Source organism: Balearica regulorum, chromosome 11 (genome assembly GCF_011004875.1).
Source record: "Balearica regulorum gibbericeps isolate bBalReg1 chromosome 11, bBalReg1.pri, whole genome shotgun sequence".
Classification (NCBI taxonomy): domain Eukaryota; kingdom Metazoa; phylum Chordata; class Aves; order Gruiformes; family Gruidae; genus Balearica; species Balearica regulorum.
In genome coordinates, this window is record NC_046194.1 from 18,543,743 (window position 1) to 18,569,321 (window position 25,579).

The following is a 25,579-nucleotide window of genomic DNA, read 5'->3' on the forward strand; positions in this document are numbered from 1 at the left end:
GTTGGGACTTAAACATTTGCCCTCCTTTTAAGTATTTTTTTGATCACCAGCGAAGAATTCTCAGCTACCCAGGTATCACTGTTTTTTCCTGGTTAAATAATTTCATTGCAGTTCTCAATATTCAGTAAAGTCGTCTAAAAAAAACCTCACCTGCTCTCAAACGAGACATCTCCTGGGATGACATGAGTGCTTTCCTTCCCAATAAGGAATCTGATTCGATCATAAAAGAGCCTTGGAGGATGCTGAGAGAAAGGCGGTTGGCTGTGCTGAATGAGGTCAAGGGGATCAGGCGAACCCTGGCAGAGAGGACTTGCGTAACAATTGCTTTGCTGACAACAGTCAGGGTCTACACAGTCTGTCAAGCCATCTGAAATGGAAAGAATGGAAAGTTCAGGAAATTGAGTGATTCTGAGAATAAAGCACCATGGTATTTAATCAATCGGAAGACATGCTGATTACAACACATTCAAATTCAATAAAGCATTAACGTACATGCTTAGTCCAGGAGGGGTATTTCTCTCTAGTCATTAACACTGTATCACCTCATAAAATCCCCATGTGACAATGAGGAAACAGAACCTGAAAACTAAGTGAATATGGAAGACTGGGACTGTCTTCACTGCAGAACAGGCAGAAGAAGAGAATCACTACACCACACTCATTAGTCCAACGGGTGCATGATCCACACCGTGCAACCAATACCTCTAATAGCCCTTTATTGTCACTACTGTCTGTTCACACCTGTGAAGAATATACACTTGCTAACCAGTCTGCAGTAATAAAGTCTGAAATGTTATCTAACTCTCATAAGCATCTATCATGGGTTAACCCCAGTGGGTAACTAAGCACCGTGCAGCTGCTCGCTCCCCTTACCCCAAAGGGGATGGGGAAGAGAATGAAAAAAGAAAAGCAATTCATGAGTTGAGATAAAGACAGTTTAAAAAGACAACAAAGGAAGATAATAATAACAGCAGCAACAGCAACAACAATAATAATAAAACAAACAATGCACAAATGCAATTGCTCACTGCATGCAGGAAAAAACCCAACTCGATGCCCAGTGTGTTTCTGAGCAGCGATCCCACCTCCTGACTAGCCTCCCCAGTTATATATGGAGCATGATGTACGGTAGGGAATATCCCTTTGGGCCAGCTGTCCTGGCTGTGCTCTTCCAGCTTCTTGTGCCCCTGGCAGGGCGCGAGAAGCTGAAAAGTCCTTGACTTAGTGTAGACACTACAACTACCTAGCAACAACTAAGAACATCAGTGTTACCAATATTATTCTCATACCAAATCCAAAACACAGCACTATGCCGGCTACCAGAGAGAAAATGAACTCTCTCTCAGCCAAAACCAGGGCAGCGTCCTCACTACAATAGTAAAAAAAGGTACTTGTTACAGTTGTCTGACTTCTATTTTAAGCCCTACAACAGTTTTCTTAGTGCTTTAGGATGTTTACTTTTCATTTATTGGTTGCAACACTAGAATGGTCCAAAAAGGGCAGAATCATGACTATGCTTCTTTTGTAGTTGGTGGTACGGAAAAACACACCTTCATGCAGGCTCTGTCCCAGTGATCTGACAGATACAGTCTTCTCCATGGATGTTTGCACCAGGAAAGCGAAAATAAACCTATTCCTCCTCCCTCCATTTTCAAGTATGAAAAAATAGGAGAAATAATTGATTTTTCCCCCAAAATCTACATTTCTTCATGCACAAACTTGCAACATTTGTGGGTGCAATTCCTTTATTTACGTGTCCAAAGCTTATGATGACAAGTGAAGCACTGAAATGCATCTAAATTAAGCACCCAAATAAAACTTAAAATTGGCCTATTGGCATTTAATTGCAGCTTAGATGTCCAAATTGCCTAAATTACATACTCAACCAGAAACAGATTTAATAAGGTACAGTGAAATGTCCAACTCTCTTCTTAAACATCCATTTTATGACCTAGCAGTTGCCGACTTGCTTGGATTGACAAGCACACTAATGCATATAAAGCAAGAATAAGGCATTGTATCCTTCAACAAAGACATCTCTTTGTATTTTTAACAAGGTCGGTCTGAATAAATGTGGAGTGATCATATCACTGTATGGATTTCCCTTGTGTTAAAATCGGAACGCTATAGGATCAGCATACTGTCAGATATTTTCACTTCATACTTTGACTTTCTGCGCTCTGTTCGGATCAAGGCTTTGGCGCCTATAAAACCCCGTACCTCCTCAGGGCAAACTGCGTTATCAGGGAAGCTGCTGTAGTTTTGTCATTGACTTTAACGGGTGCGAGAGACCAACCCTCAGCCAATTCTGCTCTTTTCTCAATAGAGCACATCGCACTTTGTGAATGCTCAGTAAATAACAGCATAAAATATTCAACTTCTAAAAGAAAGCAAAAGTCCTTCTACAGAACAAACAAGTATAATGAAATGGGCTTTCCTGGAATCTGAAAATCCTTGCCTGACCTTGAGCAAGGTAATTGCTTGGCTAAGCAAAAAAAATTAACGAATCTATCCTACTGCAGCTGGGAAATCAGATAGATCAGGCTAGTTTTTGTGATAATGAGCCAAGGGCAACTGTAGAAAGCTAGCAACAATAATCTAAGACCCTCGGATCCAGCAAAGCTGGCATAGCTGCAGGTCACTGTATGCGTTAAGTTCTTTCCACATTCTCCCACTCCTGGAGACAACAGGCATTTGCCAGCGGTGGGAAACGCTGAGTTTATTGACTTTGAGTGTAGCAGTCACTTTATATTCAGGAAAACCTAGAAAGCTATTGAAATCCACTAGGAAATCAGTAAGCTGAAACAATAAGGAGCCGCCAGTCCAAACAAAACCGCATGGGAAATGGACGGAGGAGTTCACGATATGAACCACAGGGGTTTTCCTTGTGTTCTGATGAAAAAAACAAAAGTGCTTTTTGGGTTGAAACCTGAAAAGCAGGCTTAGAACTGCAAGGAAAAAAATATCTCCTGTTATGGCTTCCTCTTTTTTTTGTCCAAAGAGTGAAAGTCTCTACATTCTTAATAAGTGAACTGAGAAGCATCAAATCACTAGTAGATTCTCCAAGAGTGCAAATATTTAAAAATTCTACTAGACTTGAAAAGGTGATAAAGAAATTGAAATCTCTTGCTTTTTGCTTTATGCAGTGAAGGTCCCTGCAGAGGGCTCTGATGTGGTTAGGTACAGCCATTCAGGGCTGGTCTCTGCCGGTGGAACGGTTATGGCAGTGACAAGTCTTGTTCAAGAAGTCAAGATACTTTCTGGAAGGTACTGATTTCTGCAGGCTGACTGCTGTCTACCTGGGAAACTTGACAAACATTGGTCTGGCAGAATAAGTACTAATCAGAAAAAAGGCATACTTATTTCAGAATAACAGTATCCATGGGGAAGCTATTTTGGAGTAATTTATTCCACAGTAGCTATTCTGATTAATTTTTTCCTTGTCAACAAGCCATTAGATGTGGGAACTGAGCTGACCTGATTCTCTCATTTATGTAAGAAATAAAAGTGAAAAGTCACAGAAATATGAGAATATGAAGATCTGCTTAGAAAAGAATTAGCTATGAAAATAACAATTAAATACTTTGCTTTCTCTATTAAAGTCCTCATTCTTCTCTGCTTCAGTCAACAGCTTACATGCCTGGCAAGAAACACTCTGCATTCATGCTGTACACAAAAAGAAACCAAGCAAAGGGAAAGCAGTTTTCCACCTTCCAGTCAGACTCAATTTTCATCTTTTCTTTGCAGTTTACTTGTCAGCAAAGTGACTCTTATAAACTCTTCCAGGTACTGCTAATGGAGTTATTTTGGGTTGAATTACTTTCACCTGGTTTCATTTGCTTCACCAGGTTCTTGGGGCTACAAAAGGGTGCGCTTCCCTTTAGTAGGGGCTGAAGTCCTAGGAGTATATCTGAATAACCCACGGTGAGAATGCTATCTGTCCCAACAGCACCATGAACGTATGAAGTGCTGGATACACCAGGAACAGCTTATGGCCTTGTGAGCAAAGGCTACAAAGTCACCAGAGGAAGAAATTGCTAACCAAAATATAAACGTTAATCCAAAGTAGAAGCCTTCTAGGTTACGTATTATCATTCATGACTTTTCTCTCTCTCCTGCTGCATTTATTTTTTTGCATTTTTAAAAAAATCTTTTTATTGACTAGGTTAAAATTTTTTTTCAATCTCCCTTCTCAACCATGCAGAATGAAACAGAAGATCCGTGCTAGGCTTGGAGAAGATGCTCCAAGGCAGTGAGGCAGGAGGTGCAGCAGCACCAGCTCCTCCACGGACTCTTGATACCATGTATTTGGCTCAGGCCTAACTCAGGCAACTGGGTGTATGTATTTAAGAATTATTAACTAGAATTGTCTGAATAATGCAACCTCTAGCTTTTTTCCAAACAATCAAACAAAATTTAGAAAAGAAATCAAATTGGATAAAACTAAAAAAAAAAATAAAAAATTTCACACTTTGTGCAAAGTAAAAGAATAAAACACCTACTTCAGGGCAAATAGGGAGCTCTCAAGCCAAAATAAAATCTTTTTTCTACTTTAGGCTCATTTAAGACCTTGGTTTTAACTTAGATCATTTAAAAGAAAAAAAAAAACAACCCCAAATCTAAAACCCCAAAAGAAACTACTGTAATTCAGCATGACGTCCATTAAAATGAGCCAGGTAAAACAAACTGGTACAGAATCCCCAGTTACATATGGAGGCAGTTTATGATAATGGAAATCATATTAGTAAGTGCATGTGAGGATAACATTTTCAACAAGCCAATCCTATTTGAAATGAGATTTTTAATCCAGGGGAATAACCCAGAAAGACAAATAAATCTTGTTTATAAACTATAGCATTGAACTCATTCACTTGAAAATGCTACGAATACATTAGTCAATTCTCAACCCATGGTCACTTTTTTAGTTAAGTTTTCGTATCAGGAACCAACTATTAAGAAACTCACCGCGTTACGAAAACAGCAGGGTTTCTATTAAATCTCAGGAGACAACAGTCAGGAGTATGAACAAACTAGTACAAACAGCAAAATCTGTAATTCATACAGCAGGGGAGCCTGAATACTGAAATTTTTACTGTCAATTACCACCCAGTGCATCACAGCATAGGTACACACTAAAACGTATTACGGAGGTATGAATGATTTTGGTTTGCTATTAGCATTTTTTAAATTTATTTTATAGAAAAGCAGTCAGGCACCTTCAAGGTACACTACAGATTACATAATAATAAAGTGATTCAGATTTTGATGAGTCTGAGATTATGGCTATGCATCTTCCTGCTACCTTGTTTTGTATGCAAGGGATAATGATGGACTGAGATTTTTGTTTTAGGAAGTAAATTAGAGAATTAAAATATTTTTAATATTACTGCTAGAATCGAATTCACAAAAGACCAACTTGAGGATAAAAGGCACTTCACAGCACTCTTAAATAATTTAAACCACCTCAAAGAAAAGGCAGGGCATGCAAAAACAAGTTGCTCCGCTTTCAGTCTCTGCATTGCTGTAGCTCACAGAGTTAGGACAAGATTTTCCCATTTCCTTGCGAAGGAAGGGACACGTTCAGGAAGCTTTCTATAAGGAATGATATTAATATTTATTGTGTCAAGAGTTTGTGTCAATGGAATCACATCACGTTTTCCATCAAATAAAATATATTTTCTTGCTATACATTTTTTTTTATATATATATATATGTCTTATTTAATATAATGGAAAGAATGCCACAAATGTGATGAAATTAACCTTTCGGCTATGTTTCCACTGCAGTCATGGAAGGCTCAGTTTGTGCTAGGTACAGCTCGTTCTCTGATGTACACGTTATGCAGCAATCTCTCTTCTACATGGATGATCACCTTCAGCAGCCAGGCAAATTGGCAATGGAGCTACGGACCCACCTCTCCATTGGTTACTTGCCAGCAATATACCTCTCTACTTACCGCATTTAGGCAACAGTGACTGTATTTCATATGTTTTGTATTTGAGCTTTCCATACGCTGCATAATATCTAAATTAAATCCTCAATAAAATAAAATAACAGTTGGAAAAGGGCACTTTGTCAGCTATAAGCTAATAGCAAGAACATGGAACAAGTCACGTATTTTGGACCTGATATGGACAGCTCTATGCCATCTACTTTTGAAACCCTGGCTTTTCTAGTCACCTCATCTACCCTTGAGTTACTTGCAATTCATGACTACAAATATGGGAATATCACAATAACTCATGTTGCTGAAAACGGAAGCACAGAACGAAGCGGTTCTAATTTCAGCAGCGGTGGCTTCCCCAGCTCACCAGTGCAGCATGCAATAACTTTCACAGCGGCTTCTTTTCTATTAAACCACTGAGACACTTTATTAACTGGCTATGAAAATGAATAATTCAATCAGATGCTACCTCCCATGTTACTGGGTTAGTTACTTTAATAAACCATCCACTATCATTAGGTTCTGGCAAGCAAAACGGAAATAATTAGCAATAATACTTAAAATTGCTATTCTGCTTTAAAGTTCATTAAAAAAGAAGAGTTCTCAGTCCTTTGAGCTTTTGTCACACATGGAGAAGACACTACTAATGTTAACTACAATAGGTTTGAAGTTTTATGGTTAATGCCAAACCCAGAATACTACATACAGGAAACGGTGCACAAGCTTGTATGGCTCATACCTATAGACGTATGCAGGCATACTCACTAACACACATACTAATAAATGCACTTGCTCAGTCACGTGAAAATCAAGGCCACCTCTAAGCAATATATTAAATATAAGTAATACCAATGACCTTCATTTTCACTGCTGCAAAGCAACCCAGAGGTGTGTGTAAGAGTTCTCCCGCTCCCTCGGTACTGATCCCAGTGAGCGCGAGCCAGCGATGGAGCTATGGGGACTCTATGTCCAGAACGTTTTCACAGAAAGTAAAAAACGGGCTCTGCGTTTCACCTTGCAGTAAGCAGATTTTGTTCTCTGAACTCTTCACACAGGGCAACCTAAAAAAACTCAACATCACGACTCTCAACACTTGAAGGGTTTGAGCTTTTCAGTACACCCGCGTGATCAATTGTTCAATGCTATTGTCCTTTGTAGAAAAAAATATAATCCATGGGAGTCTTCAACTTACATTTGCTTGCTTTCTTTTACAGATTTCAAATAAGCATTAAACAATGCCTGTGCCAACTTGTTTCGCCACAGGCTCAGTTAAGTCCAATTAGGGTTCCCAGGAATCTGAGAAAACTGAATCAAAGAGTGACTTCAGAAGAGACTGAGCAGCAGTAACCTTCATGAGACTCCAATGCTTATTTGTATGCATTAATCCAAACCGCTTCTCAAATTTTCGCCGTAATACATAGCACGCAGCAGACAGCGAGGCTGTTAACTGAGAACGCTGGCGTTCGTATAAGGACATTGGAAACCCCCCAGTGTGCCTGTGGAAAGGCTGCGGAGTGTTTTATCCAGTGAGTACCAGTGGTGTTTGGCCTTCCACACACAGGAGAATGCAAATATGTCAGGGTATGATTTTCAGGAACTGTAAGTATCCCTGGGGAGCCCTCGCTGCTCAGCAACAATGAAAACCATTCCCATCAGTATTATTTATATTGTGTAATAATAGCGTATTACTTATATATGGACTCAATATCTCTGTGATGGATAGGTTATTAAAATGCCAATGGATGGGTCAGAAATACATCAATATTTTAGCAGCACTGGTTATCAACCCAAGGCTATGCTGAGTCATATATTTTCTTGTGCATGGAAAAGCTTAGAGAAAGCTACAATAACTGTCTGAAGTGACTGAGGGATATTTGGAAGAGAATTCAAAGCATGTAGTAAATAGTATTTTCCTTAAAAACAGTCAAGATTGATTCACGAAAGGAAAAGAAAGCGATGAAAAGAGATCCAGGCAAATTTAAAAGAGAGATCCGTATCAAAGACATTAACCGGAATGACAGGCTGCAACTTTCAGCTTAAGACAAAGACCTGCATGCGCAGCAGCAATGTAAATATACGCCAGAATAGCGGGTAAATTGTGGCTCGGCAGGATGGCCGGGCGACCTGTGAGCTGGTGCTGAGCACCCCGCGTGCCCCAGCGCTGCGACAGTGTGCTCTGCCTCCGCATGCTTGGGCCACGGGCACTTGCCTGCGCAGAACTCAGCAGAGCTTTCAAGCAATCTCCTGGAGCTAGTGAAGCTTCCAAACGAGTCTAAAGCAATGGTAGGGCAAGAGAAAACGACCCGCTCGGATGAGCTGAATGGTCATCTTATACACTGCAGATGAAATCACGTCAGTCATGACAATGAAAGAAGCAGAATAAGAAATGGGGAATAACGCGATGCTGGGGGAAGTGATGGCGAGGGAAAGGTCCCACTGCAAAGGACATCTGCTTGACTTCTTGGCATTATTTAATGGACATCACACTGCTAACAGACTGCAGATGCGCTCCACAAGAGTGAGTGCAAACCATGCCGTTGTGCATCTGTTATAATGCTAAGACCTTTTCAATGATATTTGTAGTGATATTTGAACAGGTAAACATGCCCTTAAGTCTGCAAGTAGGAAAAAGCTAACAGAGAGTTATGAGATGGAATGGGAAAGGCAGTTATGGTACAGTCAGGGTACAACACAGCGTACACTGATGGGGCTCTAAAAGAAGTAGTATTCTCCCTGCTCAGGAAAATATTTCTGCACGTGTTTAACCTTACCACCGTAGATAACTGCACTGATGGGGAACTCGGTGCTTCAGCGTCTGCAGAACCGGGATGCCTGTGAATATGCCTGTGACTTACCGATACGCTAATACGCCAGTCCTAAAAAAATGAATTCAAGACTTTCTCACTCCCAAAGCTTTTGTGCTGTTACTACAGACCAAAAAATAACATTAACACTTCCTCATGCCAAATAAATGACATTATTTGATCCCTACAGTTGGAACTAATAAAATACTTCATTTTCCAACACTTTTTTCCTACCATGTATTTGAATGTATTTTTATATAGCAAAAATCTCAGTTTTTCAGTCTCTGAAAGTATTGTATAATAAATCAACCGGAAACTACCCAAAATTATCACTCTGCCTAACTCCTGAAATTATTGTTTGAAATAATAATTGTTCAACTTTACTACAGCTTTGTCCTTTGACTGTGACTTCCTCCTAACGAAGCTGAATCAGAAAACACCTCCTAAGTACCGAGATACAAATATTTGATTTAAACGCACTTGGACTGAATAAGACCTTTGCTAGGTGATTTGGAATATACAACTGCACTAAATTAGGTCTAGAGCACGATCTCCCGGACTGTGTGCCTCTGACTGAATGCGATCGCATCCTAACGGCTTAGGAAGTTACCACCTGCCAGCTGAGTTTCTGTAACTCAACTGAGTGCATGCTCTTAACCCACCACAACTGCAGGCAAAAAATGTTAATAGTTTCCATCTTTATGAACCTAATCCAGTTATGTAGCTTGATGGATGGGAACTCGTTACGCCACCGTAATATTCTCATAGTCTGAGGCACAACCTCCCAGCAAACAGGACTTAACAGGTAATGTCACGCCTCCTTCCTAATTTCTGCTTTTTACTGTTGTGTACGCACACAAACCCTGAAACACTAGGCATCAGCTTCTGATTTCGTATTAATGTAACACTGGTATAACTCAAATGACTTTAAAGGGAATTTTCTTAATTTATGCTTATGCCAAATCAGGTCCTATGAACTTCACATATAAAGAGAAGTGGTTTTAATATGTAGTTAAAATTTTCTTTTCTTATATAAAATTGATTGTGAAGGAAACTTAATTACATTTAGCCCATCTGTAGTAGCCAGATTAATTAAATATTTCTCTCTGCACTTATCTCTAATTGTAATGTCAACAGAGCTGTCCTAGCCCACGTTATGTTGCCATTAAAAAGGAAAAAGAAAATTACTTTTAAAACCTGCAGTGAAATGATGTTAAGTGTCTGCCTTAAACTGACAAATTCAAGGAGATTTAGAGTTAAAACTGCCAACTCTTTCAATAACTCACCGTTATTGCAGAATATAAAGCACCCAAAATCACAGTACAGGGCAGTTTATACAGAGCCAGTTCACAGAGTGTATCAGAAAATGCTTTACATACATTACAGGCTAAACAGGGTTTTTGTGGACAGATTTAAGCACGCAGGCGAGTGAGTCAGTGGCTCGGACAGCAGGGGAGAGCACCGGACAGATGGGAACGCGCGCGGGGGGCAGCGATGCCAGCTGTGGGACCTTGTGTGAAAGGGATACGCACCGGCGTGGAAGAGCAGAGAGAGTGGGCAGAGAGACGGTTGTCAGAGGGCTTGGAAATAAGGTGGAAAAGGAAGGATAAGAGAGGAATAAGGCGATTTTGAAAGGGGTTCAGAAACGGGGATGCCTTTGCCAGAAAGACAGCGTGGTCTCAGAGCCCACAGGATACAAAATCAGAAGGTCTCAAAATATATCTGTAAATGAGGAATCATCACTGAGTCAGAATGTTTCTACTGAGGTCCCACAGTGACCTCAGCTCTTGGCCCTAAATCAAGCTTAATTTATCAATGACCTAGAAGAAAACAGACAATACTAATACTAAGGTTTGACACTACGGGGGGGTGGGAGATCTCACCCAAGGCACTGAGATGGTTTGCAAGTGTGACACAATAAGATAATATATGTTTCAATACGTCTCGGCGTACAATCTAAGGAAAATAATGTAACTGTGCTTGGGGCAGAGGTACTGACGGTCTGAATGAGAAAGCTGCACAGCTCCGAGCATGGGGCCAAGCACGCCGTAAAGGATGGAGGTAAGTAAAGGAGAGGAAAGCAATGGTCCTTCTTGACTGTCCAGTAAATGAGTATTCCTAAAATAGATAGGAAAAATAATTAACTCTGAGAACAACCAGTGAGGAATGTTGTGGCTTTTTCTGCCACTGGTAAGTCTGAAACAGAGTCTGGGTGTTTTTTCCTGAAAAAAATGCACTAGCTCATGTATTAGAGTGAAGTACTGGAAAGGAAGCAGAGACTAACTTATGAAAAAACTGTGTTTTTCCCAGCAAACCTAAAACTTACACAGCCTTAGAATCAAGACTACAGAGGTCTGAGGCAGGGAGCATCTAGTGCCAAATGCCCTGGTTCAACTGGTGGAAAAGAACGAACGATTATTTCAGCACAGGGCTCTGTTTCTGGCACTTTCAAAAATGACTTCTGCATACTTTCTACACTGGCTTACTCACCAGTCGTTCAAATGTAGGTCTGGAGAATTGCAAGAACTGTGCTGTGTCTCAGTGGAAACATTAAGAAAGAGATTAATGGTAAAAAAACATCTCTCAATGTATGCTTTATGCTTGCAAATATATTCATTTAATGTTAACATAAGACTAAACTCTGGATGCATTTTGACAGGCACAGAGGGTTTTTCATTTGGGTACCCATTGGCTCTTTTTTCTGAAACAGATGACAGAGTTATCTTGAACATGAGGTAGAGTGGAAAGGAGACAGAAGAAATTACTTGTTACACTTTTTTTTTTTTTTTTTTTTTTGGATGATAGGTATGGCACATACATAATTTGTGCCTTGAATAACATCTGGCACAATGATCTGTTGCCTCACAGATGAAGTCGGTGGAACAACTGTCTTGAGCAACCGGACAAACGTTGGCATTCTGTGATAAAAAGGAAAACATACACCCAAACCACAGATTCAAATGACAATCAAGGATGTGACAAATAAACACAGACATGAACTATGTATCATACCTCCATCATTGTCCAGGTTATCTCCACACACCATTTCCATGACAACGTTACAGCCCGAGCCACTCCAGCCCACTTGACAAACACAGTGCCACCCATTCTGATCAAGAGTGCACCTCCCATTTCCGTAACAAAGACCTGGGCAGCCATCTAGAAAAGAAAATATAAGAAAGAAGCCTTCATGGAGGAGTTTCCTTCTCTTCCTTTACAGTTGTAATTATTCTTTAACATTTTTCATATAGCTTTGTACTTGCTGTCTTCGATGACCACAGCTCCCTTGCAAGCAATTTATATTTTTGGACAAATATGGAAAAAAAAAAAAATCGCCATCCTGATTCCTCCCTTTGCTTGCTCAAAAGTCATTTCTCAGTGAGGAATGAGGATTTTTTAGTGTATAACATTTTGTGCACAGGAAAAAAGTGAGTAAACTTATAAGAATATATTTAACAGTCTGCCGTGTCCATCTCTCTCCTCATTGAAAAACAAGTTGTAGATCCCAAAGGAAGGTATATACATAATCAGTGTTTATATCAAAGATATACATGGAAAACACTGTTTAAATGACAACTGGCATTTGTGGACATAATCCTACACATTGTGGGGAGTGGAGGTGACCTTTTTATTGTGTTCATAAATACTCAGCTGACTGAGAAAAAGCCAATTTGATTTATGCTACAATACAACTCTTTCCACAGAAGACAAACAAGGGAGCATTTCCTTCCAATGTCCAGTTCCACTTCCTTCACATTATAGCCGACTCAAATATGACAAGCACTTGCCCTTTAGTAGCTCCGATTCTAGATCAAAACTGGAACGACGACTGTAGCATCCCCTGGATTATATACTTGTAAGCTCTGAATCAATAGTAATTTGGACACTCTCAGCTAGATCTCTTGCCTATAAGAGCAACAGAGGAATTGTCTCTTGGATGCGGACACTCATGTCCATCTGCTTGCATAGTTTAGTGCCAGCTTAGACATTTGTCAAATCCTCACCATATCACACATGGAGCCAAAGGACAATGGATAAAGCTCAGCAATAAGCTTAACGGCGCAAGTGGCATCCCTTCTAAGAGGGCTCCTTTCTTTTTGCCAGCACGGACACACAGGAGCTGAAAGCCCTTCTGTACTTGATTGTGAACATCAACACTTATGTGTTATCAGAAAGAAATTTTTTTTTGAGGAAGAAAGAGGAGGCCTCAGTCTGCGTGTGTGTTTGGCAGCCCCAAGAGACAGATGCTCCAAAACGGCTTTGGAGGAGTCAGAGACTCTGTCCAACTGGTCTGTCAGGCTGTGACTTACAGCCCAGCACGCAGCACATCTCCCAGCAACTCTACCCTGGACACATCATCTCGCTCCTTCTCACCCTCAGCACGGTTTATCAATCACATCTGCAAGCAAGGAGATTGGGGAGTCTGACCCTCCTGCTCGGAAGGGCTGGTGATGGGCGGCACCGTTTCCTCACACTGGAATTCTGGAAGCTGCTCCTCTAAAATAGCATGAGGTTGGCAACCACCAGATATACCAGAAAAGCCAATTATTTTGGGGGAGTTGGGGGAAAGGGCAGGATGTGAGAGCTGTTCTGGGTTAAGGGGGATGTTTTTCCACTTCAATTCACTGTCCTGCTGAGTTAATTCATTTCTTGTGTATGATTATGTTTTGCTGCTGTGTGTGGTTATCCTCTAAGACTATAAATGTAATCAAATGAATGCCTACATGTTTTTATTATGATCTAATTCTGAAGAAATAAAATAATAATACAAAATAAACACCCAGGCCTTTCTGGAATATTGGTTAGTTTGATATTTCAGCTAGCAGCATTTTTGGCAAGGGGCAATGTGCATCATTGCTCCACACAGCGTGGTGAGGACTGAGGGACTGCTGCCGAACTCGGGGCAGGTACTTGCGCTGACATGACGGAGCAGGACCCGCGGCAAGGCACGGAACTCAAATGAACAGCACCAGACACAAAACAACACAAAATTTAACTCTTGTATCAAATGATTTGAAGAGAACTACATCACATCTAGCCTAGACAGCTTTTAAAAAGCTACACGTCTCTGTCAAAAGAAACTTACTTCAAGCACAAATGACAAAAACTAGGACAATTTTTGTTCTCATGGAAGGCAGGATCAACACAAAGTTTTACGAGCAAGTCCTCAGCTCTGTCATTACTTTGGAATGGTAAGTGACAGCAAAAATCTGATTTGCCTACCATAGCACATCAGATGGCCACATGAAACGTGCTTACATTGCTCCAACTTCGCAAATGAGTTGAGCACATTATTTGGTAAAAATTGCATTTTTTTCTTCTGTAAGTTTCTCTCTCTGCATATATATATCTCCATAAACAAATGTTTTATTTCCTCTGGCAACTTAGCAGTACAGAAGCTCAGACAAAACAGGTAACACAAAACATTCCCAATACTTTTCTATCTTTTCATTATTCTTTCACAATGCTAATACGAAAAACTTACCTCGAACAGCATCTAAGTAGTGAGCTTAAAAAAGAAAAGAACAAAACTGAGATGGATTGAACTTCTGTACCCAAATAAAAAAAAAAAAAAAATACAGACACCATTTGCTTATGGCTATTCTAACCTGTTGGTTAGATATAAAGTGTCTCCCTCTCGCCGCAGTCAGATCAAAACGCATTGCAGATGTGATTGTTCTCCATTTGATGACAAGCATGCAGAGGCCAGCTTGGGCCATACCTGGCAGTACCCACAATGTGAAGAGCTCTATTTATCTTTTTCATTATTTATGGCCTTTTCTGGAATTGCTCTACACAGTCTTTAGAAAATTAGGCCGTTCCTCATTCACAAACCTAATTCTTGATTTAGCAAATCTGATTTAGTACATTTTAGAGCCAGTGAATGAATTATCTTCAAATGAGCAAGATAAAGGTAAAACATTCTACTTTTTTCAAGAAGCAAGCATGATGCTGCTTACACCTCTGAAAATTAGATACCCTGCTATTATAAACAATTAAAATATTTATGAATAATCCTGCTTTGGGATATTTTAGGGAGAAACACTATTAGACTTTGCAAAAGCCTGTTGTATTTCATTAAAAATATAACTATTACATTTTTATAGTAGAGCAATGACTTCTAAAAAGATCTGAAAGCTTTACCTTATTAGGAATATTGTTAGAAGCCAGCTATAGAAAAACCACCTCTAGTAATAAGTAAAATATGTAAATCCTCAGACATGAAGGCAAGAGATTTAATGCAAGAATTACTTAAGCTGAATAATAGCTTCGTCCCCTCACATCTTCTATTAAACATTTTTTTCTTCCTGACTCAAAGTCCACATATGAACACCACCCAAAGATATGTTAGGAGTGAGATATCTTTCTTTTGTGTGTTTTTAAAAAAACCCAATTCATCAATGTTATTTCCTCTAACCAGAAAGCTGCGCTGAGTTGCTATTCTGTGGGACAAGCAGGGTGCACCATCAGTGCAGAGGCACCTTTTTAAACCTGGCCGGATTCTGGGTCTCTGTTTTTCCAAAATGACTTGAATCAGACTACTGATGGCTATAGCAGATCTTTGTATAACTGGTTCAGATTTTACGTATTTTCTTTCTAGAGGTACAAAGCGCCCTTACCAATGGTGCAGTGGTCCCCTTCCCATCCAGGGCTGCACTCACACTTCCCGTCCTTGCACTGGCCGTGTTCAGCGCAGTGAGAGTGGCAGGTACGTTCTTCACAGGTCGGTCCCACCCAGCCTTCTTCACACTGGCATATCCCTCTCGAACAGACACCGTGGCTGCCACAGTCCAGGGTACACAGCTCTGCACAGGATTACAAAAATATATAATGTGAAACAGCAGATTCATACTGCAAACAGACTTTGCACCGAGACGAAATTTAATCACTTCTGTACTAATATCACTCATCAATTGGATGGAATATGGGATTTCATCACCCAGTACAGACCTTACACAATCTGGCTGCCTCCTTCTTTAGCAGTTACTTGCAAGATCATTTATTTTTTTGGGGTGGGGACTGCCACAATGACGGCTTTGCATATGGGAGGGCAATGGGTCTAAACCAGACAACAATGACACAACACGTCCGTATCTATCAACTGACTTCAGCTGAGACCTTTAATAACAGCGTGCCGTATCCCTTCCGAGGTCCCACTGGCTTAGTTCTGAAATCTATTATAAACTCAAATACTGCAAGTGAGCTGAATTAAAAGATGAAGTGACACATTAAATACATACAAGCGAAAGCCTTTGAGATATTCAGAAATTGTAGCGATGGCAAAATGGCCTTCACTTACAGTAAGAACAGCCACCAAAAAGATAACAGTGATAAAGAAGAAGAGCAAGCACCCCACTCTGATGGCAGTATACAATATTACACGACTTGCCATGCAGATCTGCCTAGTTCTAAAATGGCTTTCAAGGATTAAAACTTCTTTTTTCCTTCTTGACTCTCATGACTCAACTGCTAAGAAACCAGAAAAGCTGTTTCGGGAAGACAGGAGTACCTCCTTCACTGCACTCACAACAATTTCTCTACCTGGGCATTGCAGAACACCACTTATCGTGAAGCAGAACGAAAGTCCTGAATTGTTTCAATACATCACAATACGCCAATTGCAATTCTACTTCCAGTTAGACTAAAGTTGTTCTGTGAAAAGAATGGCTTCATTATAAAAGGGTTCTATGTAGTTTGAATTTATTTAGAATAATTAGTGTCAAGAGACAGAATTTGCTTGTTATTCTGCAATTAACCTGCCACAGAAATGTTTCCTCCTTCTTCCTCTCGGAAAGCAGCTGATAGCGCTACAAGTGTAAGCCAAATAAGCGTGTCTGCTCTGATTTCAAATGTCAGTGTTACATATTTAGTTGTGGCAAGATTTCTCCTTTGACAGATTTTAAACAATGATCATTTATATCTTGGAACTATTGTATATAAACATCCTTAAAAGCATTTGTAGTGACAAATGCTGTCACTGTATATACCAAGGAAAGTTTTTAAAGTTTAAATTGAAATCTTATCAACTCCAATCATTTTAACATGCGGAAAAAAGCAGCACAGAAACGGAACCGCGCAGTGACATTGCAGACGTGCTGGGCTCTGTCTCGAGTTAGCGTCTAGCCCTTATTTTCCTTAAAAGCTGGGGTGATGGCACAGAGTGCAATCAAAAGAATCGGTGAGTGACAAACTGGAAAAGCATGGTCAAACTGAAAATCACCTTCAGAAGCAGAAGGCATGGTAAAGAACCTAAAATAAAATTCAGTAAAGGCAACTGTGAAGTACTGTCCTGAGGAAGTCAAAATCAGCTACATAAAAAATAATTAATTTTACTATTCAGTCAGGGACTTGTGTTATACTGGAGTACAAAACAAACATAATTATCTAATTATATTCCTTGAAAAGAGTGTATAAGACAAGGAAAGAGACTGCTCTGCTATATTCCAATGAAAAACTGTGCTGAGCCTGGGGCATTATCCCTTAAAAGACTTGATTGCTGCCTGCTGATCATTTATTAGTCTAATGCTTCATTCCTTGGACTGCCTGCCTGCAGGTACTGGGAAGGATTTCTTCCTCCTTGCTGCAGAATTTGGCTTCTCTGTTTTGTTTTGTTCCTTGTTTGCTCCTTGGAAACCTGGGGGACCGCTCAGAGGAGTACAGGGGGGACTGGCTCGGTCAGTTCATGGGTACTGAAGTTGCCCAAACACTTGCTCCTGTGATCAGGACGTGAACTGATCCCACCGGATCTGGGATCTCGAAGGAATCACCCCCAGGCCAGACCTGCAGAGGACTGCCGGTATTATTTTAACCTACCTTTATAGCTTGGGGCACGGGCTAACTCCTGAGAACTAAACCTAACAAATCACCTGGTACTTCAAGGATTTAGGCTGCTAGAGGGATGCCTTTGATCTCTCCCGATCTCCCTCTAGTTCATTATAATTATTGCTTTTGGTATTTTACTGTAAGTGGCAAAGATTGTTAAGAGGATATTAAGAAACATTCTGTAGCGTACATTACGCTGGGGTAAATGGAGTAGATGGGTTTTTTGACCCTTCTGGATTGAGTCTCTACTACACAGTTTTTTGCAGTTGTGGGACTGGCTTAGTTCAACTGATGCCAAAACTTCAGGGAATATTGTAGGCAACGCTATGCAGAAGTGGCAACGTAGGCTGGAACGGCTGAAGTGGGGAAACAAAGTGGTAGACAGAGCTTCCTATCGTGCCAGCAGCTCTTAGACAAGTGGTGGGAGCTACATCTGTAAATAAATCAAAGAACCAGCTGTGGAAAACCTTGAACACGTTGCATGCATGTCTGTCTCACCTCTGTCTGTCGACCCAGCAGAGTCTAATCACGACAAACTCATCTTCCAAACAAACAAAAGAACCGGCACTGTGGAGCTGAAGGCAATGGAGGCATATCCCTACCACAGGGACACAGATCCTATTTTACACCCCAAAATTAAATGGATCTTGGGTTAGTTGTCCTGCACCCAGTTATTCAGTTTCCACACCTCATTTCTGCCAGCAAGTCAGGGAACAGTAACCACAGACCAGTAACTGAGTAAAAAGTGCTACCAAAAAATTTGGGTGCCAAACCTCTTCCAGCAAAGGAATTCCTTCTTGTAATGCATTTTTTCCCCCAAATATTTAATCTAAATCTTCCACGCAAATCGAAACCACTTCTGTAAGCACCAGATGTAACAAAACCTGGTTCTTAGTTTGGACCAGACACTTTCCTCAGTTATCCTAGTTGTCCTGCTGCTCAGCCCACTCATACTTTATGGTCACTGAGGCCAATCTTGAGACATACATTTGTTTTGGTGATTTAATATAAGGCTTCAGAAATGCTGTTTACTGTGCTAACGTATTCTACTGCCATGCAAATCCAAGATTCTCCCCAAACTTCTCCTGCAAAGCAAGAAAAATCAAGCCTAACGTCATCGTATTAATGCTGTGGTAGTACCTAGAGCTTTAATCCACAGTTAATTCAAACAACTAATATTAAAAAAGGCATTATGGGTTCAGATTGTCCTGTTTTGAAATGCAAACCAACTCCTTAGCTCCTCCTGTAGATAAACAAGTACAGAAATATCAGCATAGCAGGGAGCCACATCAGCATTTGTGTTTGTGTCGAGAGATGGCGTTTCCACAGCAGACCAGAGAAAACGAGATACTTGTGTGAGTGGACGGTGACCGAATGCAATAGACAACAATACAATAACTTGAAATAGGTAAATAGCTTCAAACAAAGCTGATGTGGTAAAACTTTAGACAGCACTGAGTCGGACAGTAAGTCAGACATCATGCAACTGTTCTGCTCAATGGACCATCTGCCTCCTGCCATAGCCGTGGGTCCTTCAGGACTCCGAGCACCCCAAAATGCAGCGGGTACAGCACAGCGGGGCAAGGGCTTTGAGCTGGGGGTAGGTGCAGCAGTTGAGACAAGCAAAGATGTCTCCTCTGACTGAAACAGCTATTCCACTCCTTCTCCTCTCCATCCATCTCCTGGCTCTGAAACTTATCTGAAGCTTATCTGAAACCTTGGTGAGCTGATTCAGATCATGAGACGCACTTTATTTTCCTGGGTTAATACCTGACAGCTTGCTGAGCTAAATCAGCCCACTGAGGGATGAAAGAAGCAACATGGGCAGGGCAAGGGAGGAGATGCAGATCACAGCCTGGACGGGGACCATCCTGCCGAGGAGCCACAACCTGTGCCATCAGACAAGACTGCAAAGGACAAGAGCAAGGGGGAGGTGACTTATTTAGGGGAAGAAGGGAGGCAGGTGACAAGAGGTTATAGTTTGGATTAGAAAAGTCTACTCAGGGGTACTCTATCACAAGCCTTTAGTTATGCCGTTACATTAATTGCCAATCATTCTCACAATGTACAGTGCAACACACACAACTTGTCAAGTCCCTCAACTGTGTTGGTGTTCAGGCGTGTAGGCTAACGTAAAAGCCATCTCTTCTCTCCCACTCCTCTTTGTCACTGGTTAGTGGGATACGCGCCTGCCCAGCTTGCCTGCCAGAGCTCCAGGCAGATCTTGTGGAGTGTGGTGGGTTCAAGGCTGGTCTACGGCTAACAGACCAGATCCTCAGTAGGCGTGAATTTTCATGGCTCCCACAAAACCAACCAAGTCACCCTAACTCACAGTCATTCGTGGCCCTGTTTCAGTTTTTTGTGCCTGTACACTTTGCAATTCAAACAAGGTTCTTGAAGTGTAGGGCTGGAAAGTTAATTTCCTTATTTAAAAAAAAATCCCAAACAACTCAGCTGTGCAGACTCGCTGCAAGCAACGTGCTGGCAAATTGCTGGGAGCTGGCCTCAACCGACCCCTGCAATTTCTTATAGACTTTCATGAAATACAGTCTTTATCAAATCTAAAATGCAGAGCCCTTAGACTTAAACCAATTAATGAATAAGAGACTTAAAAAATGTTCAACTCAGTCTAGAATTTTTACTGACATGTCCTTAATTCTGCATGCTCATTAATTTTCTTGGAAGAAGGCAAATGTGAGCTGCGAAGCATTATTTGTACATATTCTTGAGAAGGAGACAAATATGTTGATCATTCCTGAGCTAATCTAAAAAGCATTAAAAATTCACTCCACACTCTTCACTTTAATTACCTAAGTCAACAATGAGTTCTTTCAAATGTGTTTTATAGTAAGTTTCTACTTATGTGATATGAAAAGGGAAATTAAAGCTAAATATTTTATAATTTGTAGTGATAAGGGAAGATTTTAATGTTAATTCAACATGCTTCAGAAATAACTCTTAGAAAATCATGCTAAGAATACAAAACTATATGTAAACAGAAGCGGTCAAATACTTACTATGAAAACAATTTCATTTTACTTTCCTTCGCATTCAGTGGTGAGTCTTGTTCTACAGACAGTCTCAACCTTAAGTATCATATTCATAATATTGCTATCCATTTTTTAATAAGTGGTTTTCCATAAAGATTAGAAATTAATCTATCCTGACTTTCACCCAATAAGCTTAACTGCTGGAGGCAGCAAAAAAATCACCTATCTAGGCCTAATAAAGAAAGTTTTTTCAATTTAAATATACATTGCATTTAATAAGCTTGCATGATAATTTCAACAATGTTCCTGAGCTTTTTAAATTACCTTCCTGCTGTGTCCTGGAGACAACTCTGTTCTAGCTTTCATTTTCAGCAACTGACTTTATTAATATAATTTTTTACACCACAAAACTTCAAAAATTTAAAGTTTTAGGAGTTTCAGAAGGACTTGAGCTATTTTTTTTTCCCCCAGTAAAACCTAATGGAAATTTGTCCCCACTGGAGAAGGCTACCTGAGAGAGTGCACTGTAGAAATTTAATGTAGATACCAAGTTTTACATACCTGTACTAGAAGAGATGTTATTTTTATGGTGCAGCTTAAACTATTTCCCTGATTTAAATAAACTCCTTTGGTAATCTGGACGTTATAACTGCACCTAATCTAGGCTTCTCCCACAGCGTCACAGTATGTCAGTTAGCTGTGCAATTTTTTACATTCTTAGCCAATCACAGCTATACCAATAATCCCTGAAGCTAGGGACAGCTTTTCTACAAAGACAACACAGAAGTATTACGTGGACTATGCCGGTATTTGGTGGCACCTGCTCTTCAAGCCTGAGTTGGAAATCAAAGAGACTTGGACGTGTCTGCAAAAAATTAATTTTGAAGTCTCTGGGTGTCAGCTGCCAGGTTTTGTGAGCATGTTTCTTCTGGCAAACAGAAATCAGGTTCCTGCGTGGAAAAGGCAACAAAGGTGCACTCCCCAGCGATTACTGCTACACCTTCTCCCTATCCTTAACACCACCAAGGAACACTCAATGGGAAGATGCCATAGAACTTTATGTGAAATTTGGTACAGTCAAAAATAAATCAATATGATAGATCATTATCAAATGACTAACAACTGTTTGGCACCAAAAAAAAAAAAAAAAGAAAAAAAAAGAAAAAAGCGCCTCTGCTGTCAGAATACTAAAATAACACTCAGTTCTGACATCTATCTGTGGCATCGCCCAGTTTACCTATTTTAATGTAGATTTATAGAAAATAGAGCTGCAGAGGACTTTACATGATCATCTGTTCTTCCAAACTAAATCATCCCTGGCATCCCTTAAAAGCTCCCAGAAACAAAGAACCTACAACAGGACTAGGTAATCCGTACCACCACCAGACTATATTCACAAACAAATACTCTCTCAATCTAAATTTCTCTTGCTGCAATACTTCTTGTCTTTCTCTCCATGCATTGCACGTTTACATCTGACAATAAAATATGTTAAAGGTCATCTCACAATATCACAGCAATTTGTGAGTTTTTATATTTGTGTGAATAAATTCAATGCTTTAATGTTAATTACATGAACACTGCAAAACTATTGCATTGAATTTGTTCTCAAACGTATCTCCAAAATCACTCCCACAGTCATGTCCAAAGATTCTGCTCTTGCACAAAGTGGGACTTGGTGGCCCATCCCAACAAAAGGCACAAAGAGCGAGATTCATCTCACCCAACTTGAGACTTTTGTGTCTGAAAGATTTCTATTACAGTCTGTTATCAGACTAGAATGTTTAAGTTTATTCAGCTATTGATAGTTATACTTTCTGACACTGTCATGAAGCAAGAGACTGCAGCAAGCATATAAAGCTATGTTAAGCAGAAGAGGAATGATTTTGGAAAAAATATCAAGGAGAAAACAGGTCCTGCTCCAAATCGTATTTGCCCTCATTTCTGGCTCTGAACGATGTTAGAGAGGGTCATAAGATATTACAACTACTTACATTTTTCCATGTGTTACACAAACATGTGGACCTTCCTTAAACTCCTTAAATATTCTTTTCTTGAATCTTCTAGATGTCTTCTATTACTCGGACTCGTGTTAAGTACCCCCTTTCCCTCACGATTACACGACTGATACCCTGTTTCCTATTTTCTCTTCAGTAGATCTATTGGGTTTGCTATGCAATAAATTAGTGATTCCAGTAAATAAGCTTTTGGGCGGTTTCACTGGCAACTGAAACATAGCACAGCTGAAATCACTCTAATTGAGTAAAGGTTCGATCCTGGCCCTCCTCTTCACATTATGAACTGCATTATCCCAGGAGGTGTTCTACCAGGAGGTACTTCAGGAGGTCGGGTCCTCCTCAGAGAGACAAGAGTTGCAGAAAAGTGCTATTGAATAGTCAGTGTCTTCAGAATAAAATGGGGCAATCTAAACTTCACACAGCCCTGACTATTATTTGGGATAATTCGGACACTATTTGGGATATTTCACACACAACTACTGTACAATGATCAACTATTCTACCAGTCAAAGCTCCAGAACTACTCCGTTCTCCAAGCATTGTTTCATTTTAAACCTTTCTACAGTACGTTTTATGCAGAAAACCTTTCTGACATGTTGCCTCACAGATTCCTAACTACCTTTCTTATCTTCTTACCACAGGCCACAACACATGGAATAAAACCACTGGAACTAAATTGCCATATCCTCACTGCTTGTTACTCAGAATGTTTCACCATCAATCTAGTGACGGTTTTAATTGCTTTCTGGAAATAATCCTACCATCATCTCATTGAACTTATTTCTGATGTATTAAGTAGTCTATAAACAGCTCTTTTGACTTCTAGTTGGAATGCTGCCATTAACACTATTGTGTATCTCAAAATGTATGAAATTGCATTTTAAAAAAAAAGCCCTGTAACATAGCTTCTGATAATGCTACACCTAACTGAAAGTAGCTTTTCCAAACTGGGAGCCTCAATTTGCTTGAAAATTTATTTGTGTAGAAAAGTAATCAGTGGACAGACAGAAAGGTCCAAAGGGCAAATACAGCAGAAGCGGGGGAAACGACAGAGAAACTTTTTCCCCTTCTTGGATCTTTTATCACACTTTTCTTTCCAGCTTTATTTTTCATCTGATGAAGAATATTTTCTTCCTGATCCAAATCCAATTTGTATATATAAAAACCCCCTCACCCTTTATCGATTTTGCTGTGGTTCAAAATGGTATTTTTACAGTGCAAAAATTTAATCAATACAGCCTGATGAATCTGGACTAGTAATGGTAAACACACTAACAGATATTTCATTTCAGGCAGGCAAAGCTCTGAAAATTGATACCACTGAAAAGGATTACTCATTTGCCATTGGGTATATCTCTGTTTACCCAGCCATAGCAGTGGCGTAAAGCAGAATACAATTATGCCGTGCTTGCCACGAAAGAGACTTCGGCTGCAGAACCTGTCTCGTTCTTAGAGATGATACGGGTTGGCAAGTTGGACAAGGCCTTTGTGGGAAACGTTTAAAATAAATGAGCAGAAGCGTAACCTAATAGCAAGGAAGATTAGACCAACACAAGGGTGAGGAGAACCACGCAGTATTCTGACCAGGACATTTTTTAAATACCGTGTTTCCCAAGTAAATGTTGAGTTTCCTTGTCAAATTTGGTCTTGTTGTATAATTTGTCTCCACTGTTTGATTTCCAGTCGTACATGTTGTAAAGCAGCGAGATTACAGTCGTCACTGGAGATTCATACTTGGACTAACAAGCTCTGAAATCCTTCACAATACACTGAGAACCACAAAAGGAAATGTCGTGCAACGTCTACCTTGTTCAATATTTTATTTGATCAGGAGACTAGTAAGAAAGCAGTCCAGAACAATCTACCATGAGCAGTAATGAGCGAGATGAAAGCTATGAAAGGCATGCCTTTGTGTTCACACACAGAGGGGAAAATGCAATCCATGGTTCCTCAGGCTGAAAAGCCAGTTGTGTAGGAAAAATGGGAAACCTGTTGAGTAAGTGACAGACCACGAGAATCGGGAAAGGCATGAGGCCTCTGGTAACAGTGAGGAACATGGAGAGCAACCAAATGACGTCGTAGGGAAAAAGAAAACAGACAAAGAGGTGGCTTGGTAGGTATGTTTAATAAACTTGTCTCATAGGTATGGCCCGATATAATCACAGAATCAAAAGAAAACAAAAATTTTGAGATACCTATTTTCAGCAAAGGTTCACCAGATTGCCTGAGTGGATCAGGATATGTCTCTATATAAGCGCTAAATCTTTCATGATACACAGAAGTACTATCGTTAATACCGACTACAGCTCTGCTCAGAGCACAAAGTTTTCTGCAATTTTTTAATTAGTAAATTTGATTAGTAATATTCAGTAAAGAAGTAATGCTTTATTTAAGCACTATTTGCAAAGAGTAGGCACCATCTGTAATTTGCTGACTTACAGGATGACCTTTGAATGTGGGTCCACTCACAAAAATTGCTCCAGTAAGTGCAATTACTTAGGTAAGTGCTCCTTACCTCACCCAGGTCATGTGCTCCGTACGTTAGATGTACCTGCTGACTTCGGTAATGAAGATGTATTTCACTTATCAGATCTCTGAAGGGCTCAAAATGCTGGAAAGGTGAGCACTGGAACTACTTCTCAACATACTACATGAGCATCTATTCCGATTCACCTGCGTAAAAGCAACGGCAGCCCCAAAATGGCAGAGATGCCATTGCTGCCCAAATCAGACACAGAGTTGGTACTCAGAAGGAAAGGGGATAGTGACTTGCAGAATCTACATGAAAATGCTAGGACCAGATGCTTTTAAAAGGACGTACTTTCATTTTTAGAAAATTTTTGCAAGGAAGAGCCAGACTACCTGGACAGACAGAAACAGTGGATCAACTAAAATAAGCCTTAGGAACTCTGTGTTCCCAACAAACAATTTGTATCACAGTAACGACTAATATGAGAAATTAAAGGTCATTACCAGCTCAAGTAACATCTCAGTTTTACA

General features: G+C 40.1%; 1 protein-coding gene across 2 annotated transcripts in view; it reads right to left on the reverse strand.

Moving 5' to 3' along the window:
* TENM1 (teneurin transmembrane protein 1) overlaps positions 1 to 25,579 on the reverse strand; it is a 337,672-nt gene that overhangs the window by 81,932 nt on the left and 230,161 nt on the right. The window contains exons 12-15 of one of the 2 annotated variants that reach the window (XM_075763590.1): positions 15,369 to 15,554; positions 14,234 to 14,257; positions 11,761 to 11,907; positions 151 to 367 (exon numbers count right to left, since the gene is read on the reverse strand). In XM_075763590.1, coding sequence (XP_075619705.1) covers positions 151 to 367; positions 11,761 to 11,907; positions 14,234 to 14,257; positions 15,369 to 15,554 — 574 coding nt within the window. The remainder of the gene's footprint in view (positions 1 to 150; positions 368 to 11,760; positions 11,908 to 14,233; positions 14,258 to 15,368; positions 15,555 to 25,579) is intronic. The other variant, XM_075763591.1, reaches the window with a different exon arrangement.